General features: G+C 45.2%; 1 protein-coding gene across 2 annotated transcripts; it reads left to right on the top strand.

Annotated features, from left to right (window-relative positions):
• Window positions 1-21: 21 nt before the first annotated feature.
• Window positions 22-9,066, top strand: LOC130193016 (gastrula zinc finger protein XlCGF57.1-like). Of its 2 annotated transcripts, none has more exons than XM_056413318.1 (2): window positions 22-776; window positions 6,942-9,066. In XM_056413318.1, exons 1-2 carry the CDS (start codon window positions 584-586, stop codon window positions 8,189-8,191), a joined length of 1,443 nt encoding a protein of 480 aa, XP_056269293.1. In that variant the 5' UTR covers window positions 22-583; the 3' UTR covers window positions 8,192-9,066. The 2 variants fall into 2 exon arrangements, with proteins under 2 accessions (XP_056269293.1, XP_056269292.1); XM_056413317.1 differs by having other exon boundaries at window positions 6,933-9,066.
• Window positions 9,067-17,796: the final 8,730 nt, after the last annotated feature.

The raw sequence follows: 17,796 nt of genomic DNA, 5'->3' as shown, positions 1-17,796 counted from the left end.
AAGCAGCAGCAGCAGCAGCACTCGAGCGGACTCTATTCCTCAAAGGACTACAACGTCTAGTCCAGTATGTTTAGACCAGAGACTTTACGAGAACGTTAGACATGCAGAATTAAACAATCCGGCATTCACGAGGACAGCTATGTGTTCTCTTGCTGTTCTCAACGGCTGCCGTAACTATGACGACAGTTAACGGGACCGACTGTTGAACCGTACCCTTCATCGACCCACAATGTCCACGTGACTCTTTGTTGTCCGTTTCATTTGAATCGTCCGGATTGTCTCCGTGTCCTTCGGAGCTCATGACGTCAGCGAGCTAGCAGGAGCCGAGCGACACCGAGCGGAGCCGAGCGGAGCCGAGTGAGCGACGCGTGTTTACCGGAGTTCCATCCATATCCGCTTGGTCCGCGGGGCAGCGGACCAGCAGCGGACCCAGACTCCCTCTCACCCGCAACACTTCAGCTCATTCCGGGGGATCCAGAGGCGTTCAGGCCAGCTGGGAGATATCAACCCTCCAGCCGGTCCGGGGTCTTCCCCGGCGTGTTTCCCGGAGCTGTCTGGAGGAAACGTTTCTGAACTCGTGAACATGTCTAAAGCCCAAATGCTGAGAGGTTTAGTCAACCAGCGACTCACTGCGGCTGCGCAGGAGATCTGCGGGCTGTTTGAAAGAACGATCGCAGAGTACGAGGAGGAACTTTGTAGTTTAAAAGAGGAGAACGAGCGGCACCGGAAGCTGCTGCACGCTGTGTTCAACCCGGAAGTCCGGGTCCAACGAGCAGGTGGGTCTTTACTTCATATCAGAAATGAATATTGAACTTTCTACTGTACTGCCATTTCACATTGTCCTTTTCACTATCTTACATCTCAGAGGTACATTTTGTACTTTTAACCGTACTATACCTCAGAGGTACACTACCTTTCAAAATTAGTAGATTATTACCTCAATATATATCTATACACTACCATTCAAAAGTTTGGGATCACCCAGACAATTTCGTGTTTTCCATGAAAACTCACACTTTTATTTATCAAATGAGTTGCAAAATGTATAGAAAATATAGTCAAGACATTGACAAGGTTAGAAATAATGATGTTTATTTGAAGTATTCATTTTTTTCTTCAAACTTTGCTTTCGTCAAAGAATGCTCCTTTTGCAGCAATGACAGCATTGCAGACCTTTGTCATTCTAGCTGTTAATTTGTTGAGGTAATCTGTTGACATGTCACCCCACGCTTCCTGAAGCACCTGCCACAAGTTGGATTGGCTTGATGGGCACTTCTTGAGGACCATACGGTCAAGCTGCTCCCACAACAGCTCAATGGTTGAGATCTGGTGACTGGCCACTCCATTACAGACAGCAAGCTGCCTGCTTCTTCCCTCAATAGTTCTGGCACAATGTGGAGGTGTGCTTTGGGTCATTGTCCTGTTGGAGGAGGACATTGGCTCCAATCAAGCGCTGCCCACAGGGTATGGCATGGCGTTGCCAAATGGAGTGATAGCCTTCCTTATTTAAAATCCCTTTTACCTGGTACAAATCTCCCACTTTCCCAGCACCAAAGCAGCCCCAGACCATCACATGACCTCCACCATGCTTGACAGATGGTGTCAGGCACTCTTCCAGCATCTTTTCACCTGTTCTGCGTCTCACAAATGTTCTTCTGTGTGATCCAAACACCTCAAACTTGGATTCATCTGTCCAGAACACCTTTTCCAATCTTCCTCTGTCCAATGCCTGTGTTCTTTTGCCCATACCAATCTTTTCTTTTTATTGGCCAGTCTCAGATCTGGCTTTTTTTTGCCACTCTGCCTAGAAGGCCAGCATCCCGGAGTCGCCTCTTCACTGTCGACGTTGACACTGGCGTTTTGCGGGTACCATTTAAAGAAGCTGCCAGTTGAGGACCTGTGAGGCGTCTATTTCTCAAACTAGAGACTCTAATGTACTTGTCTTCTTGCTGAGTTGTGCACCGGGGCCTCCCACTTCTCTTTCTGCTCTGGTTAGAGCCCGTTTGTGCTGTTCTCTGAAGGGAGTAGTACACACCGCTGGAGGACATTTTCAGTTTCTTTGCAATTTCTCGCATGGAATAGCCTTCTATACACCTATGGAGATATTTCATTAGAAACCAGACGTTTCCACCTAGAATAGTCATTTACCACATTAACAATGTATAGAGTGTATTTCTGATTGATTTAATGTTATCTTCATTGAAAAAAAACTGCTTTTCTTTGAAAAATAAGGACATTTCTAAGTGATCCCAAATTTTTGAACGGTAGTGTACATATTTACTTTTTACTGTAATACATCTGAGAGGTACTTATTTTATTTTCTACTGTACCACATCTTAGAGGTACATATTGCGCTTTTTAATGTACTACAGGTGGCACCCTGGACATTTTAAGAGCAGATATTGTTGTCTGAATTGTTATTGTATTATATTGTGTTAGTACCTTGCCCTCACCATCCTTATTGTCATATTATTATCATTTTAAACACTTTGTGTGAACTTAAAACTCACCTGCTTTCCCCTGAAGTAGCTGCAGGGCGATACTTGTGTTCGCCAGTAGGGGGCAGTAGCAGGGTTTTGCATGACTGGAGCCGTAATTCTTGTCAAACAAGTTAGACCAGCAGAACACAGACAGTGACGCAGCTATTAATGTGAATCTGTTGGTGTTTACAGGCGAGAAACGAACACAAGCGCCATTTATATATGAATGTGATGTTCGCTCGCTTTGGCGGTGCTATATTTTGATAGTTATTAGGTGTGTAGTAGTCAGTGTTGGGCAAGTTCCTGAAAATTAGAAATTAGTTACAGTTACTAGTTACTTCTTTTTAAAGTAATTTAATTACTTTACTACTTACTGTGTATTAAAAGTAATTAGTTACTAGGGTAAGTTACTTTTATGTCTGCTTTTTTAATGTAATGAACAGTACTGAACAGTCAAACACAATAAACATGTTGTAGACCTATTTATTGCAATCAACAGGGCAACAGGCCTTCAAATCAAGCAGTAGTACAAAAGTCCCTTTTAATACTTAACTTTATACAAAATAACTGTCTTAGATGTGGATAGGGTCTTTGCACCTGCACATAATTTACAACTCACCACTACATTTTTGTCTTTAATTTCGACGAGCGAAAAGTAATGTCCATACTTCAAGGAGAGAAAGCTCTTTGTATCCGCACTGTCGGCCATGATGTGGTTTAATGCTCATTGATTGATTCGATTGGTGTATATTGTAGCGACCCTGTGAAGTGGCTGTCAATCACAGTGTGGCACCGTGCATGCTGGTCGAGGGGGCGTGCCTGTGATTGGCGGAGTAGAGGTGGGGCGGGGTTAACCTGCCGGAAAACGGGAGTTAAGGTTGGTTGACGGGAACCGCTGTTGTTGACATTCGAGCTGCTGAGCCGAGAGGAGCACGCTGTCTGTGTTGGTGGAGGCCCAATAAAGTGAGGATTAATAACGTCGTCCCGTCTCCGTGTCATCAGTCCATAACGTCCGAGACGTTCCATCATTGCGCCACCAAGGTCCTGCGATGTCGGATCAGAAGCAGCTAAAGTAGCCTAGCTTGTCTTCTTGTCTGCAAGTGTTCATTTTTCACAAAAGAGAGCAGCGCGAGTAACTAACTCATTTCAGTAATTGTAACTGCGTTAGTTGATTAAAAAAAATACTTCGTTACATGCCACTAAAAGTAGTGGAATTACAGTAACGCGTTATAACTTTGTAACGCGTTACTCCCAACACTGGTAGTAGTTAAAGAGAAGACCGTTAATTTAGGGTGACCAGATTTGAGTTTGTGAAAAAGCTGCTGAGCGATTTAAATATCTCTCTTGTTCTGCCTGTTTTGTGATGTACATGCCTAAAAGGTGCCTAATATTTCTAGACTGAAATAATATCGGCATTATAACTATTAGGATTTTTTTGTTGCCTGTTTTGTGGAGCCCCCTCAGGACGTGGTGCCCTACGCACAGCGCGTAGTGCGCTATGGGAGCGGTGGCGCTGGTAGTAGTTTATAGCACAAACAACAATTAACTAGTGGAGGCGGCGAGGTGCTCCGTGTTGCCAGATTGTAAATGGTGAAGTATCGTACCAAAGGCTCAACATGGTCCACCCCCAAACCTGACCTGCTGCACCTAGATATCCTGTCCATGAAAATCACAAGCAGGACCGGTGATAAAGGGCAGCCCTGGCGGAGACCAACACCCACCGGGAACGTGTCTAACTTACTGCCGAGAATGCGAACACAGCTCCTACTGCAGGGTACAGAGACCGGATAGCCCGTCGCAACGAGTCCGGAACCCCAGACCCCCGCAGCACCCCCTCAACATTCACCGAGGGACCCGGTCCAAAGCCTTCTCCAGGTCCACAAAGCACATGTAGACTGGTTGGGCAAACTCCCAGGACCCCTCGAGGACCCTTGCGAGGGTAAAGAGCTGGTCCACAGTTCCACGACCGGGACTTAAACTTCCCCCGGGAGGCTGAGTAGTGTGATCCCACGATAGTTCAAGCACACTCTCCAGTCCCCCTGTTTGGAAATGAGAACCACCACCCCGGTCTGCCAGTCCAAGGACCCATGTTCCTGACCCCCATGATCCTGACCCCTATGTTCCTGACCCCTATGTGACATTGAAGAGGTGTGTCAGCCAAGACAGCCCAACAATGTCCAGCGCCTTCAGCATCTCAGGGTGGAACTCATCCACCCCGGAGGAGGGTGAGGAGGAGGAGCTTTTTAACAACCTTAGCGGCCTCTGCCAGGGATATTCGGGCCAACCAGGTAGGTCTCCTCCTTCAGCTTGACGGCTTCCCTGACCCCCGGTGTCCACCACCAGGTTCTCGGGTTGCCACCACGACAGACACCGATGGCCTTCCAACCCCAGCGCCTATCAAGCGCTTCCACAAGAGAGGCTTTGAACATGGTCCACTCGGACGGCATGTCCCCAACCTCCCTCGGGATGTGTGAGAGGTTCATCCGGAGGTGGGAGCTGAAGACATCCCGGACCGGCTCCTCCCCCAGACGTTCCTGGTTCACCCACACTACACGTTTGGGCTTGCCAGGTCTTTCTAGCCGACTCCCCTGCCATCTGATCCAACTCACCACCAGGTGGTGATCAGTTGACAGCTCTGCTCCTCTCTTCACCCGAGTGTCCAAGACATACGCAGATCAGATGATACGATCACAAAGCCGGGGGCTTGTGAGTATCCCACTCCCGCCCGGAGTATCTGATTATCAAATTTTTTTTTAAACACATCTTACAAACACAGCAGCATTAAATGTAGTCAATGATTTTATTGAATGCTTGAATAACAAACACCTCTGTGCAGCCCTTTCTCTACTCTTGTTAAAGGCTTTGGACAATGTTGATGATGCAATGAAGACGCAGAGACTTGTTATTATTGGACTGTCAGAACAAACTGTTGGTTTAAGATTATTTATCAAACTGATCAGTGTGTCCGGGCTGAAGGGATCACCTCCAGCTCTCTTGATGTAATAAAAGGTGTGCCCCAGGGTTCGGTCCTAGGACCACTTTTAATCATTATGTATATCAACAGTATCGGTCAAAATGTGCCAAATGCTAATTTTTACTTTTATGCAGACGATACTGTATTTACTGCTCTGCCCCTACACAGCATCAGGCTCTCTTTCAGTTCCAAAAAGCTTTTGATACTGTGCAACACACTTTTTAGGAGTTGAAATTAATTTGAAGTCCTGCTAAAGCAAAGCTGATGTTTACAAACTCAAAGAAAAAGCCCCTGAACCTTCCAGCTATGATTACATTTCAGGGCAATGTGATTGAGTCTGTTTCATCATATACATACTTGGGATTCTTAATTGATGATTCTCTCTCTTTTTCAACCTCACATTCAGCAACTTGTGAAGAAGTTGAAGCTGAGGTTGGGTTTCTATTTCAGAAATAAGTCTTGCTTTTCTTTTAATGCTAAAAAGAGACTGGTTGCTGCCTGTGATGATGGTGATGTCTTATATATGCAGGCATCTTCTCAATGTCTCCACTCTTTAGATACTGTCTACCATGGAGCTTTGAGGTTCATAACTAATCTTAAGACTCTGACTCCCCGTTGCTCCCTGTATGCTAGGGTTGGTTGGACTGCTCTGTCCATCCGTAGACACAATCATTGGCATGTCCTTATTTATAAGGCTATTCTAAACGTACTTCCATCGTATCTTTGTACACTAATTAATCAGGAAAATCCTGGAAGCTACCATCTTCGCTCTGACGTACGCTCAAGGCCTCTTGCTCTCCGTCCCTAACGTCCGTCTAGAAATGGGGGGGGAAAGGATTTTAGGTTTGCTGCTCCTGTGAGTTAGCAGCAGACTGACCTGGGTCTACAGGAACCTTTTAAATCTCTTTAGGTGTTTTTAAAAATAGATTGAAAGAGTTGGAGGGAGATTCATCTGGTTACCTTCGCATAAAAAATGCGGAAGGTTATGTTTTGATCGCTGTGTATTTATTTGTATGCGTGTTTATGTGTTATTCGCATCACTCAAAAAGTATTAAACCGAATCGCATGAAATTTGGTGGGATGATTGGTTATTATCCGGGGACCATTCGATTTTGGGATCGATCGGGTCAAGGTCATGGAAAGGTCAACATCTTTTTACCATAGCGCAGTCAATTTTTATCCAATTGACAACTAATGGCAACATGTGGCTGCGGCGAAGGTATGCGCTCTACCGAGTGCCCGTTCTAGTTGTAGATGTTTTCTTTGACTAAGGTGTGTGTGTACTGGGTCTTAGTTTTGGTTTCATTCCTGCTGTGTTCTAAAACAATATATGTTAAAAAAATGTTTTCTGTCTGAAACTTTGTGATGTGCTACTGCTGCGGTCTTGGCCAGGACTCTCTTGTTTAGGAGATTTTTAATCTCAATGAGTATTTTTATGAGATTCATAAGATGTATTAATGTATTTTATTATTCTCCAGAAGATCCAGAGCCCCCCCACATCAAAGAGGAACAGGAGGACCCAGAGCCCCCCCACATCAAAGAAGAACAGGAGGACCTCTGGACCAATCAGGAGGGAGAGCAGCTTCCAGGGCTGCAGGAGGCTGGTATCAGGTTCTCAGTCTCTCCTGTAAAGAGGGAAGATGATGAAGAGGAAGCTCAGTCCTCTCAGCTTCATCAAAGACAAACTGAACCGATGGAGACAGAAGCTGATGGAGCGCATTGTGGAGGACCAGAACCAGACAGGAAGTTAGATCCAGGAAGCGATCCAGGACCAGATACTGAGACTGAGTACAGTGATGATGGGGAGGAGACTCAGGAACCTCAGTCAGATGAGAACCCTCTGCTAAACAAAGAAGTCCCTGTAAGGGATGTGAACTGTAGTCCTGGAACTACATCAAGCAGCTCGCCTGCATGTGCTGCACGCTCTGACCACCAGGGACATCTGGAGAAACCCAGCAGCTCCAAAACAGGAGAGAAAACAGCTCAATGCTCGCTTTGTGACAAAAGATATCGATTCAATAGTGATCTAAAGAGACACATGGCTGTCCACACGGGAGAGAAACGAGCTCAATGCTCTGTGTGTGGAAAAATATTTAGATACAATAATACTCTAAAGAGACACATGTATATCCACACAGGAGAGAAACCGTTTCGTTGTTCAGTTTGTGGTAAAGCATTTACCCAGAAGGGACACCTGAACATGCATATCACTGTCCACACAGGAGATAAACCAATTAATTGCTCTCTTTGTGACAAAAGATTTGGATTCAATGGTGATCTAAAGAGACACATGGCTGTCCACACAGGGAAAAAAGCCTTTCGTTGTTCATTGTGTAGTCAAACATTTACACAAAAGGGGAACTTGAACAATCACATGACTGTCCACACAGGAGAGAAACCATTTAAATGCTCAGTTTGTAGTAAAACATTTTCAAAAAAGGGAAACTTGAACATTCACATGACTGTCCACACAGGAGAGAAACCATTTAAATGCTCTCTTTGTGACAACAGATATGGATTCCATACTGATCTAAAGAGACACATGGCTGGCCACAGAGGAAACGCATTTAGTTGTTCACTTTGTGATAAAACATTTCCACATAAAAGAAGCCTGACCTCTCACATGAATATCCACACAGGAGTGAAAACATTTAGTTGTTTAGTTTGTGATCAAACATTTTCAAAAAAGCCCAATCTGACACGACATTTAATTATCCACACTCGAGAAACTAAGTAGTCGTGGAGTTCCCTCAACAAGATTCTCTTGTCTCGGTAATTTCCAAACATCTTTGAAGTATTCCTGAGAGTCTCTGAAATAAATCTGGTGAAACCCTTAAGAACTGTCAGGCTGATCCAGACTCCAACACAAGTGTCTTCAGCGAAGATGAAGCTACACATGCGTTTATATTCTTTGATGTGAGTGTCTCTGGTCTTGTGTTTCATGTGTTATGTATTGTCATGCATATATGAATTTAAATAGTTTACATCGTCAAAGTGTTTCATGTCCTCACTGGTTTGAGCTGAATTCTCATCGGAGAAGAAACTGAGGAACATTTGTAACCTTTTTCCTCTTCAGTTTAAACTCAATACTTCATTTAGTTTGACTGTAGAAACTGACATTGAGTTCCATAACTGAAGGACTGAATTGAGAAAAGGATTGTGGGTAATTGCCTCCATCCTCCTTTCTTCTTCAACATCATCCTCTACTGATCTCCTCTCTTTGAGATTTAGGGTTCCTTTGTTTTACGGCGTGAATATTTGACCTTTTGTTGACCGCTCGTTCTCTTGGATTCACTCGTGTTGGAACAGCTGTTCAAGTCTTCTGTTGTTGTTGTTTTCTTGGCTCAAACATTTGGAAAGTTCAGCCAACGTTTCCACCAACATGACTTCAGTTCAATGTTGTTCTTCTATATTTGTCGTTTTTTATTCCTAAACTAAATATGTGTGTTTGTGATTAATGGTTTTTAATGGAAGTTACATTCATAATTTGCATGTGAAAGGAATTGCCTTAATTTATGAAATTTATTTTTCACTGATATGATGTCCACCCTGTTGCATCCAGTCCTGAGTTTATTTAATGATATTTAAATAAATGAAATCAACAAACATTAAGCATGTATTTATGGTTACTTAAAGGTTATGAATTGAAAAACATCAATTGGATTATTAGAGGAAGGAAAGGAAAATATGCACCAGTGGCTCCACCTAGTGGCCTCAAACAATAAATACAGGCATACTCCTATAAAATATCAATATTTAACTATATATATATTAGGGCTGTCAATCGATTAAAAAAAATTAACTAATTAATCGCACATTTTGAAATTCATTAATTGCGATTAAAAGTTGTTTTCTTTTCTTTTTAAAGACCAAACTTCACACAGAGCTGTGTTTTCAAAGAGGCTCCTACCTATAAAGTGCCAGCGAGGTATTTAATATTGTGGATGATGAATTGTTTCTTCAGTGAAACATCCAGATTAGTAAAAAAAAAAAAAAGTATATTGAGACACATTGGTCCTGTCATCTTTAACACTGAACAGCAGAACCAGTGGCCTTGGGAACTGACTGACATTCACATATGTCACGTTCACCCTCTGGAGGCTGGGGGCATGTCTCCATTTTACAAAAAAATGTAAATTCACCTTTTAAAGGTGTTTGTATGTGACACATGCCCACGTGTTATACATCAAACATTCCAGAACAATCTCAGCTCTATATATATTGAAACACATTGTCCTCGTGCCGTGTTCTCTGCTCTCTGACTGACAGGCTGCTGTAGAGCTTTACCTGTGAGGTGGGAGGTCCTTTGTGATTTACTGAGTGTTCATTGGTTGTTTTTTTCGCAAAATGTTGACAAACGGATTGACCAATCACGGTGAAGGTTTCGTGTGACGAGTTCTTTCCGCGCCGCGTCACCCGACATGTCGCCCCTCCGTTCCTCTGTGTATCAGAGGGGGAGACGGGAGGAAGGAGAGCAGGAGGAAACCCGACTGATTCATCCACGAGTTTAACTGATTTATGATCCTTATTTTCGCGGAGAAATAATTGTTTTAAAAGCGGATACAGTGTTAAACCGTACTGCCGCGGCTTGACACTCAGGGGAGTGAAAAAACTTCAATGCACACCGGAAGTAAACAAAGTTGCGTTAATTGCGTTAAAATATTTTAGTGCGTTAACGCGGCCAAATTAATCGCATAGATTAACGCGTTAACGCTGACAGCCCTAATATATGTGTCAAACCGCGGCAGTACGGTTTAACACTTTCTGTTTTTAAAACAATTATTTATCCGCGAAAATAAGGAGCAGAAATCAGTTTAACTCGTGGATGAATCAGTCGGGTTTCCTCCTGCTCCTCCTTCCTCCTGTCTCCCCCTCTGATACACAGAGGAACGGAGGGGCGACGTGTCGGGTGACGCGGCGCGGAAAGAACTCGTCACACGAAACCTTCACCGTGATTGGTCAATCCGTTTGTCTGTCAACATTTTGGAAAAAAACCAACCAATGAGCACTCAGTAAATCACAAAGGACCTCCCACCTCACAGGTGAGGCTCATTAGCAGCCTGTCAGTCAGAGAGCAGAGAACACGGCACCAGGACAACTGAGCCTCATTGAATAGAGCTGAGATTGTTCTGGAATGTTTGATGTATAACACGTGGGGGTATGTGTCATATGCAAACGCCTTTAAAAGGTGAATTTTGTTGTTGTTGTAAAATGTATAAAATGCCCCCAGCCTCCAGAGGGTGAACAGGACATATGTGAATGTCAGTCAGTTACCAAGGCCACTGGTTCTGCTGCTGTTCAGTGGTAAAGATGACAGGACCAATGGGGTCTCAATATACTTCTTTTTTTTTACTAATCTGATGTTTCACTGAAGAAACAATTTATCATCCACAATATTAAATACCTCGCTGGCACTTTATAGGTAGGAGCCTCTTTGAAAACACAGCTCTGTGTGAAGTTTGGTCTTTAAAAAGAATGAACTTTTAACTTAACTTTTAATAGAGCTCTGGGCTCACTGTCCATAAACTGGCCTTCCGTGAGCATCAAAGGGCCTACTCCAACTCCCTTAAGGATGCTCGCTCACGGTTCTATTCCAGCGTAATCAATAAAAACCCTGGAAACTCTAAACAGCTTTTTTCTACAATAAATCATCTCCTGAAGCCACAACCATCCTCTTCAACTGAGGCTACAGAGGAGCGATGCAACAGCTTCATTGACTTCTTCAGAACAAAGGTCAACAACATCCGCTCTACGATGGCCAGCTCTCCAACTCGGCTTCTCTCTGACACCAACATCTTATCTGAGAGTGTGCCGTCTCCTCTCGATCTCGCTGAGGTTCAGGAGAGCCATGTCGAGAAAATCCTCAGAAATATGAAATCCTGTACCTGTACCCTGGACCCCATTCCCACTGCTCTGCTCAAGTCACATATCCCCACTCTCAGTCCTTTCATCACCAAAGTTGTTAACCTTTCCCTTCGCTCTGGCTGTGTCCCACCTGCTCTCAAGGTTGCTGTCATCCGTCCCATTCTGAAGAAGCCCACCCTGGACCCGGAGGTTCTCGCCAACTACAGGCCTATCTCCAACCTTGCCTTCCTGTCCAAGGTGTTGGAGAAGGTAGTTGCTTCTCAACTTCAAGACCATCTCAAAAACAACAACTTATTTGAAAAATTCCAGTCAGGATTTCGTTCAGCCCACAGCACTGAAACAGCTTCACTAAAGGTGACAAATGACCTGCTGATGTCAGCCGATGCAGGATCACCCTCACTCCTCATCCTCCTGGATCTGACTGCTGCATTTAATACAGTGGATCACGCCATCCTCCTAGAGCGCCTCCACACCACCATTGGACTATCAGACTCTGCACTCCAGTGGTTCCAGTCCTACCTTTCTGGCAGAACTGAATATGTTTCACTGGGAAGATGCAGGTCCAGACGGCTCCCAGTCTCCTGTGGTGTTCCACAGGGGTCGGTGCTTGGACCAATCCTCTTCATTATCTACATGCTCCCCCTCGGCCGTGTCATCAGCAGACATAGGATGTCCTTCCATTGTTATGCTGACGACACACAGCTTTACATCAAAACTGCCCCAAACCCCTCTGCAGCCATGTCATGTGTCACCGCCTGTCTTGGGGAGATAAAGGCGTGGATGAGCAACAACTTTCTCCAGCTAAACAGCAGCAAAACTGAAGCCCTCCTTGTTGGCACTCAACACCAGGTTCAGACATCATCCATAACTCACCTCACCTTTGACCCCCACCTGACCTTTACTGACCATATAAAATTCCTGTGCAAAACCTCCTTTTATCATCTAAAAAACATCTCCAAACTCCGCCCCATTTTAACCCTGTCAGACGCAGAGAAGCTCGTCCACGCCTTTGTCTCCTCAAGACTGGACTACTGCAACTCTCTCTACACTGGGATCACTGACAAGAACATCACCAAACTACAATATATCCAAAACAGCGCTGCCAGGGTCCTGAGGGGAGTCCGGAAATATGACCACATATCACCCATTCTCCAATCACTGCACTGGCTCCCTGTTTCATTCCGGATTAACTACAAGGTCCTAGTACTCACATATAAATGCATCAACGGACATGCACCCCCCTACCTACAAGAACTTATCACTCCCCTAACCTCCACCCGCACCCTCAGATCCACAGGCCGCTCGCTCCTTCGGGTCCCCGACACCAAGCTCCGCACCATGGGCGACCGGGCCTTTTGCTCGGCAGCGCCACGCTTGTGGAACAGTCTCCCTGACCACCTGAGGGAAACTCAGACACTGAACTCTTTTAAAACTGGCCTAAAAACCTTTTTATTCAGGAAGGCATTTCTTTTACCTTGAGTTAATTTATTGTCAGCTATTACATTCTGATTTTTTTTCTTTTTATGGGTTGCTTTAACTATGTTTTAATCGGTTTTATTTGTTTTTACTATATGTGTGGCACTCTGAGATTCTTTGAAGGAAGAGTGCGATAAAAATGAAATGCATTATTATTATTATTATTATTAATTGCGATTAATGAATTTCAAAATGTGCGATTAATTAGTTAATTTTTTTTAATCGATTGACAGCCCTAATATATATATATATTAATATTAAACCTTAGATTGCTCAGATTTGAGCTCCTAAGTCAAACCGCTGCTAATCTCTAGCTACTGTCCTTCGTATTAAGTGTGCCTCGATGATTTTTTAGGATCACCTGATGCATTCAAACTCCAGAGAACACCATTTATAACCAAAACACGTCTGTTAACAACTCTCAATGGTTGTGGGTTTTTCTATTTTCCCTGTTTCATGACTTTGTTTTTAAATAAATTGTGTCTCTCACCGTGTGTTTCCCATAGTTTTTTCCAACTGGAGTGGATCGGCAGTCCGGTCTCCCCTGAACGGCAGCTACTCACCCTCGTTCAGCCAAAGCCCAGACGAGCGTGTCCATCTCATCCTCGAGGAAATTAGTGTTCCTTTACCTTGTGAGGAATCAAAAGTAGTTTAAGCATGGTTGTTCATACTTTATTATCGTAACAAATTGACAAGTAATCAACCATGCACAAAATACAAGTCATGAAAACATTCAGCTGAATGGAAGACTGTCAGAAATAACTGCTGTCCTTTAGTCCAAGTATACTGTCTTTTATACGTTTGTAAAGAATATATATATTATAGCTTAGCATAGCCTAGTATTGTACATAAATGTTATGTGTAAAGTGGAAAAACACTGGACGAGAGTTAGAAACATCAGCAGGGCATTCCGGCGCCTGAACTGATCAAAGGAGATAACAGTGACACACGAAAGAACTTTATGCACCAACGCTCACCCTAGATTTGAATAGAACAAAGCAACACTCATGCTCACATGAACAGGAGAGCCACAGAGACAACTACTGAGCGCAGATAAGATAAGGAAAGGTCCAGCTTTGACAATTAATATCCGGATTCAACCACAGCCCTCTCTCACACACACACACACACACACACACACACACCTACACTGGCCCTTTGTAAATATCCTGGGAACGACCTTCTCGCCACAGCGCATCCCACCTAGGAAGACATAAGACTATCTTAGAAAACTCCCCAGCTCAGTCAAGGAAGCTACATGTGAATTCCATCTTCCTTTCTCACACTTTTTCACAACATATGCTCTCATTGGCGGGCCGAGAAGAACCAATGAATGAGCGACAGCGATGGAGGCAGAGAGACGAAGAACCAATGAGAAGACACCGCCCTCTCTTCGCTGGACCAATCAGAACTGGCCTTGATGGCTATTTAAACCGTCGCGCCCTCTGTTATGGGCCTCTCTCTGGTCTGAATACTCTAGGTACCAGCCGGAGGGGGGTCCATGCATGATGTCTACTGTTAGAAGTGGGACAAATAAATGCGAATTTTTCTGGGATTAGCAAAATGATCCGTAGACCAGGCCGGGGAGAAGTGAATGCGGAATGTGAGTAATAAAACAGATCAAAGGGGACCCCAGTTCCATTAGACTACAACAACAGGAAAGCAACAAGGCATCCATCAGGCCGGCCGACAGGGAGAGTGGCTGTAAGATCAAATGAAAGCATCGAGGCCATCGCTGGGACGATAAGCAGAGGGCCAGGTGTGACAGAACACGGGTCCTGAGTGGTCATCTTTGGCGTTTACAACCAGTGACCCTCTGTCTGAACTCACTCAGGGGCCCCACGCCGACACCAGATGTAAACATTGCACCTCTGGGGAGATTCAAATGAAGACCTGGTTGATTGGGTGTTCGGAGCCCATATCCGCACCATATGGGCTAAAGAGGATGTTACTGCGGAGTGAATAAACACAAACCTGAATTCATGTGTGTTAACCTGCCTGTAGATCAATGGTCTTTGATATGATAATGTAATATATGTCTCCCAATATGTTCTGTATCCTGACCCCCGGTTAGAGTGTGTTTGATGTCACTGGCATCAGGAAGTCTCACCAAGTCTGAAAGGATCATAAAGTGGGTACCCTAAGTGCCTGAGAGATAGGAGGAGACACCCGGAGACAGGTCACCGAGGTGACCGAGCTCATCTAAACCAGCTAAGACAACAGTCCCCCTCTTTGATGTGGGACAGAGAGTCTCCCCAGAACCTCTCAGGAAGAGAGGGGGGGGATGAACCCCCCATCAGCACCCCCAGAGAGGGACGGATATCTGGTAAAAGTGGGAGGAGCCGAGGGTATAAAGGTGACAAACAGGGCTTTTTGAAAAAAAGGTCTTTGGGAGAGTTTTTGAGAAAAAAGGGTTTTTTCATATGCTGTGGTTTGCGTCAGGCGTCCGTGAAGAACTCACGGGCGCCCGACGTACTTTGTCTATTTTTCTTCTTTCTTTTCTGAAAAGGGCTGAAGAAAAAGAGAGTTTTTGAGTTCTTGTCACTTTTGCGTCAGGCTCCCGAGAGGGAACTCACTTATAATTGTACTTTGTTTATTTCTTTCTTCTTTTTTTGAATAAAATACTTGGCTGCCTTGCAGTCTTAAACTTTACATTCGGTTCGTGGACCTACTTTTTTGTGAGCCCTATTTCTTCACCTGTCGACCCACCCGAGGAGACCAAAGGCGGAGACCCGAGAGCGGACCCCCGCCGCCCCCGAGGTGAGTCTGAGCGACATCTACACGGCTACACCCACTGACCCCAGTTACTCAGGGCACATACTGATTCCTCACACACTGGTAACTGACATTTTGTACTAAAGAGAGATATCGCTGCAGCCGGTAGACCTCCGTCTCTCGGCCGAGCCGTGGTTGGTTCTGGGACCAAGAGAGGGACTCGTAACAACCGAGTCCTCGTCGCGGAGTTTGTCCTAAGAATAAGAATATTAATAAGTGTCCCGCCAGCCGCTCTACGAGCCTTGTACCCTCAGAGCGGGCTGGGAGGAGACCAGATAATTGAATACACAGCGTTTCTCTCCGCGGAGATCGATCTGTCATCATCTAGGGGTGTCGCGCGAGCCAAACAGCAACCACTGTCGAGGTGCACGCGTCGCTCATCAGGCCCGAACGATCGCAGAATCATATAGAGGGAGTTACTGATCTCCGCCTCCTCTCCCCCTTAACTCGGTCTTCGCCCTCGCTCGAGTTTGCCTCTCCCCCTCGAAGCGTAAGGCGAGGATACCGTGACCGGGGCGGTCGTCAGAAGAGAGGCCGGGCATCGTGACCCGTGGACCCGCGTCCTCTCCAGTGCGACAGGTTAGCAGCGCGGTGACGCTGCGCCTGGCGCCGCCGACGTGCTTTTACGACAGTTTGCTACACGTCTGTCCTTAGAGCACGATTATTTCCCTCAATAAAGTACCCGGTGTGAGCCGACTCGCACCTCAAACCTTTCCCCCTCCTCTCCATCTCTCCTCTCCTGTCTCGTTCCCCCCCCTCCCCGCTCCTCTCCTCCCCCGGTTTCCCCTACACGAGAAGACTGCGGCGTGACTTTTCTTTCCGTCTCCCACCCGAGGCGACCGAATCGGTTCACGTACGCGTCTCTCTTAACACTACTTGTATCCTTATTTCTGAATAAAACGCTAATAAATGTAAAGTAGAAGTCTACCGCTGTTTCTTTCAGTCAGTGCCGTCCGGGTGGGTGTGTTCTTGTTTGTCCAACTCCAACACGTTCACAGAAGCCCAGTCGAACATCCGTGTTCGACCGACTCAGTTGATTCTGCTCAAACGGAGCGCCGTGATAGGACAAGGCAGTTTTGAATTTATTGTTTAGCTTGAGTCCATGAAGATAACCCCAGGATATGTCTGGTCATCATAGGTGTCTTGAACCCAGGATATGTCTCGTCATCATAGGTGTCTTGAACCCAGGATATGTCTGGTCATCATAGGTGTCTTGAACCCAGGATATGTCTGGTCATCATTGGTGTCTTGAACCCAGGATATGTCTGGTCATCATAGGTGTCTTGAACCCAGGATATTCCTGGTCATCATTGGTGTCTTGAACCCAGGATATGTCTGGTCATCATAGGTGTCTTGAACCCAGGATATTCCTGGTCATCATTGGTGTCTTGAACCCAGGATATTCCTGGTCATCATTGGTGTCTTGAACCCAGGATATTCCTGGTCATCATTGGTGTCTTGAACCCAGGATATGTCTGGTCATCATAGGTGTCTTGAACCCAGGATATGTCTGGTCATCATTGGTGTCTTGAACCCAGGATATGTCTGGTCATCATAGGTGTCTTGAACCCAGGATATGTCTGGTCATCATTGGTGTCTTGAACTCAGGATATGTCTGGTCATCATAGGTGTCTTGAACCCAGGATATGTCTGGTCATCATTGGTGTCTTGAACCCAGGATATGTCTGGTCATCATTGGTGTCTTGAACCTAGGATATGTCTGGTCATCATTGGTGTCTTGAACCCAGGATATGTCTGGTCATCATAGGTGTCTTGAACCCAGGATATGTCTGGTCATCATTGGTGTCTTGAACTCAGGATATGTCTGGTCATCATAGGTGTCTTGAACCCAGGATATGTCTGGTCATCATTGGTGTCTTGAACCCAGGATATGTCTGGTCATCATTGGTGTCTTGAACCCAGGATATGTCTGGTCATCATTGGTGTCTTGAACCCAGGATATGTCTGGTCATCATTGGTGTCTTGAACCCAGGATATGTCTGGTCATCATAGGTGTCTTGAACCCAGGATATGTCTGGTCATCATTGGTGTCTTGAACCCAGGATATGTCTGGTCATCATAGGTGTCTTGTCACCCCACCTTTGAACCTGTCTCGGTTCTTCTGCCACATGTACACAACAGTGGCGGCTGGTGAAATTTTTTTGGGGGGGGGCACAGTTTAAATATCACTCAACAATGAGAAGAAAAGAGGTTTTGAGTAGAATA

Source organism: Pseudoliparis swirei, chromosome 4 (genome assembly GCF_029220125.1).
Source record: "Pseudoliparis swirei isolate HS2019 ecotype Mariana Trench chromosome 4, NWPU_hadal_v1, whole genome shotgun sequence".
NCBI lineage: Eukaryota > Metazoa > Chordata > Actinopteri > Perciformes > Liparidae > Pseudoliparis > Pseudoliparis swirei.
Note: the sequence above shows the minus strand (reverse complement) of the source record. Positions and strands in the feature narration are given on the sequence as shown.

Excerpts from the sequence above, each read along its gene's own strand:
- LOC130193016 (XM_056413317.1), top strand. The coding sequence starts at position 584 with ATGTCTAAAGCCCAAATGCTGAGAGGTTTAGTCAACCAGCGACTCACT. Across the intron at positions 777-6,932 it reads AGTCCGGGTCCAACGAGCAG|AAGATCCAGAGCCCCCCCAC; the intron begins GTGGGTCTTTAC and ends ATTATTCTCCAG.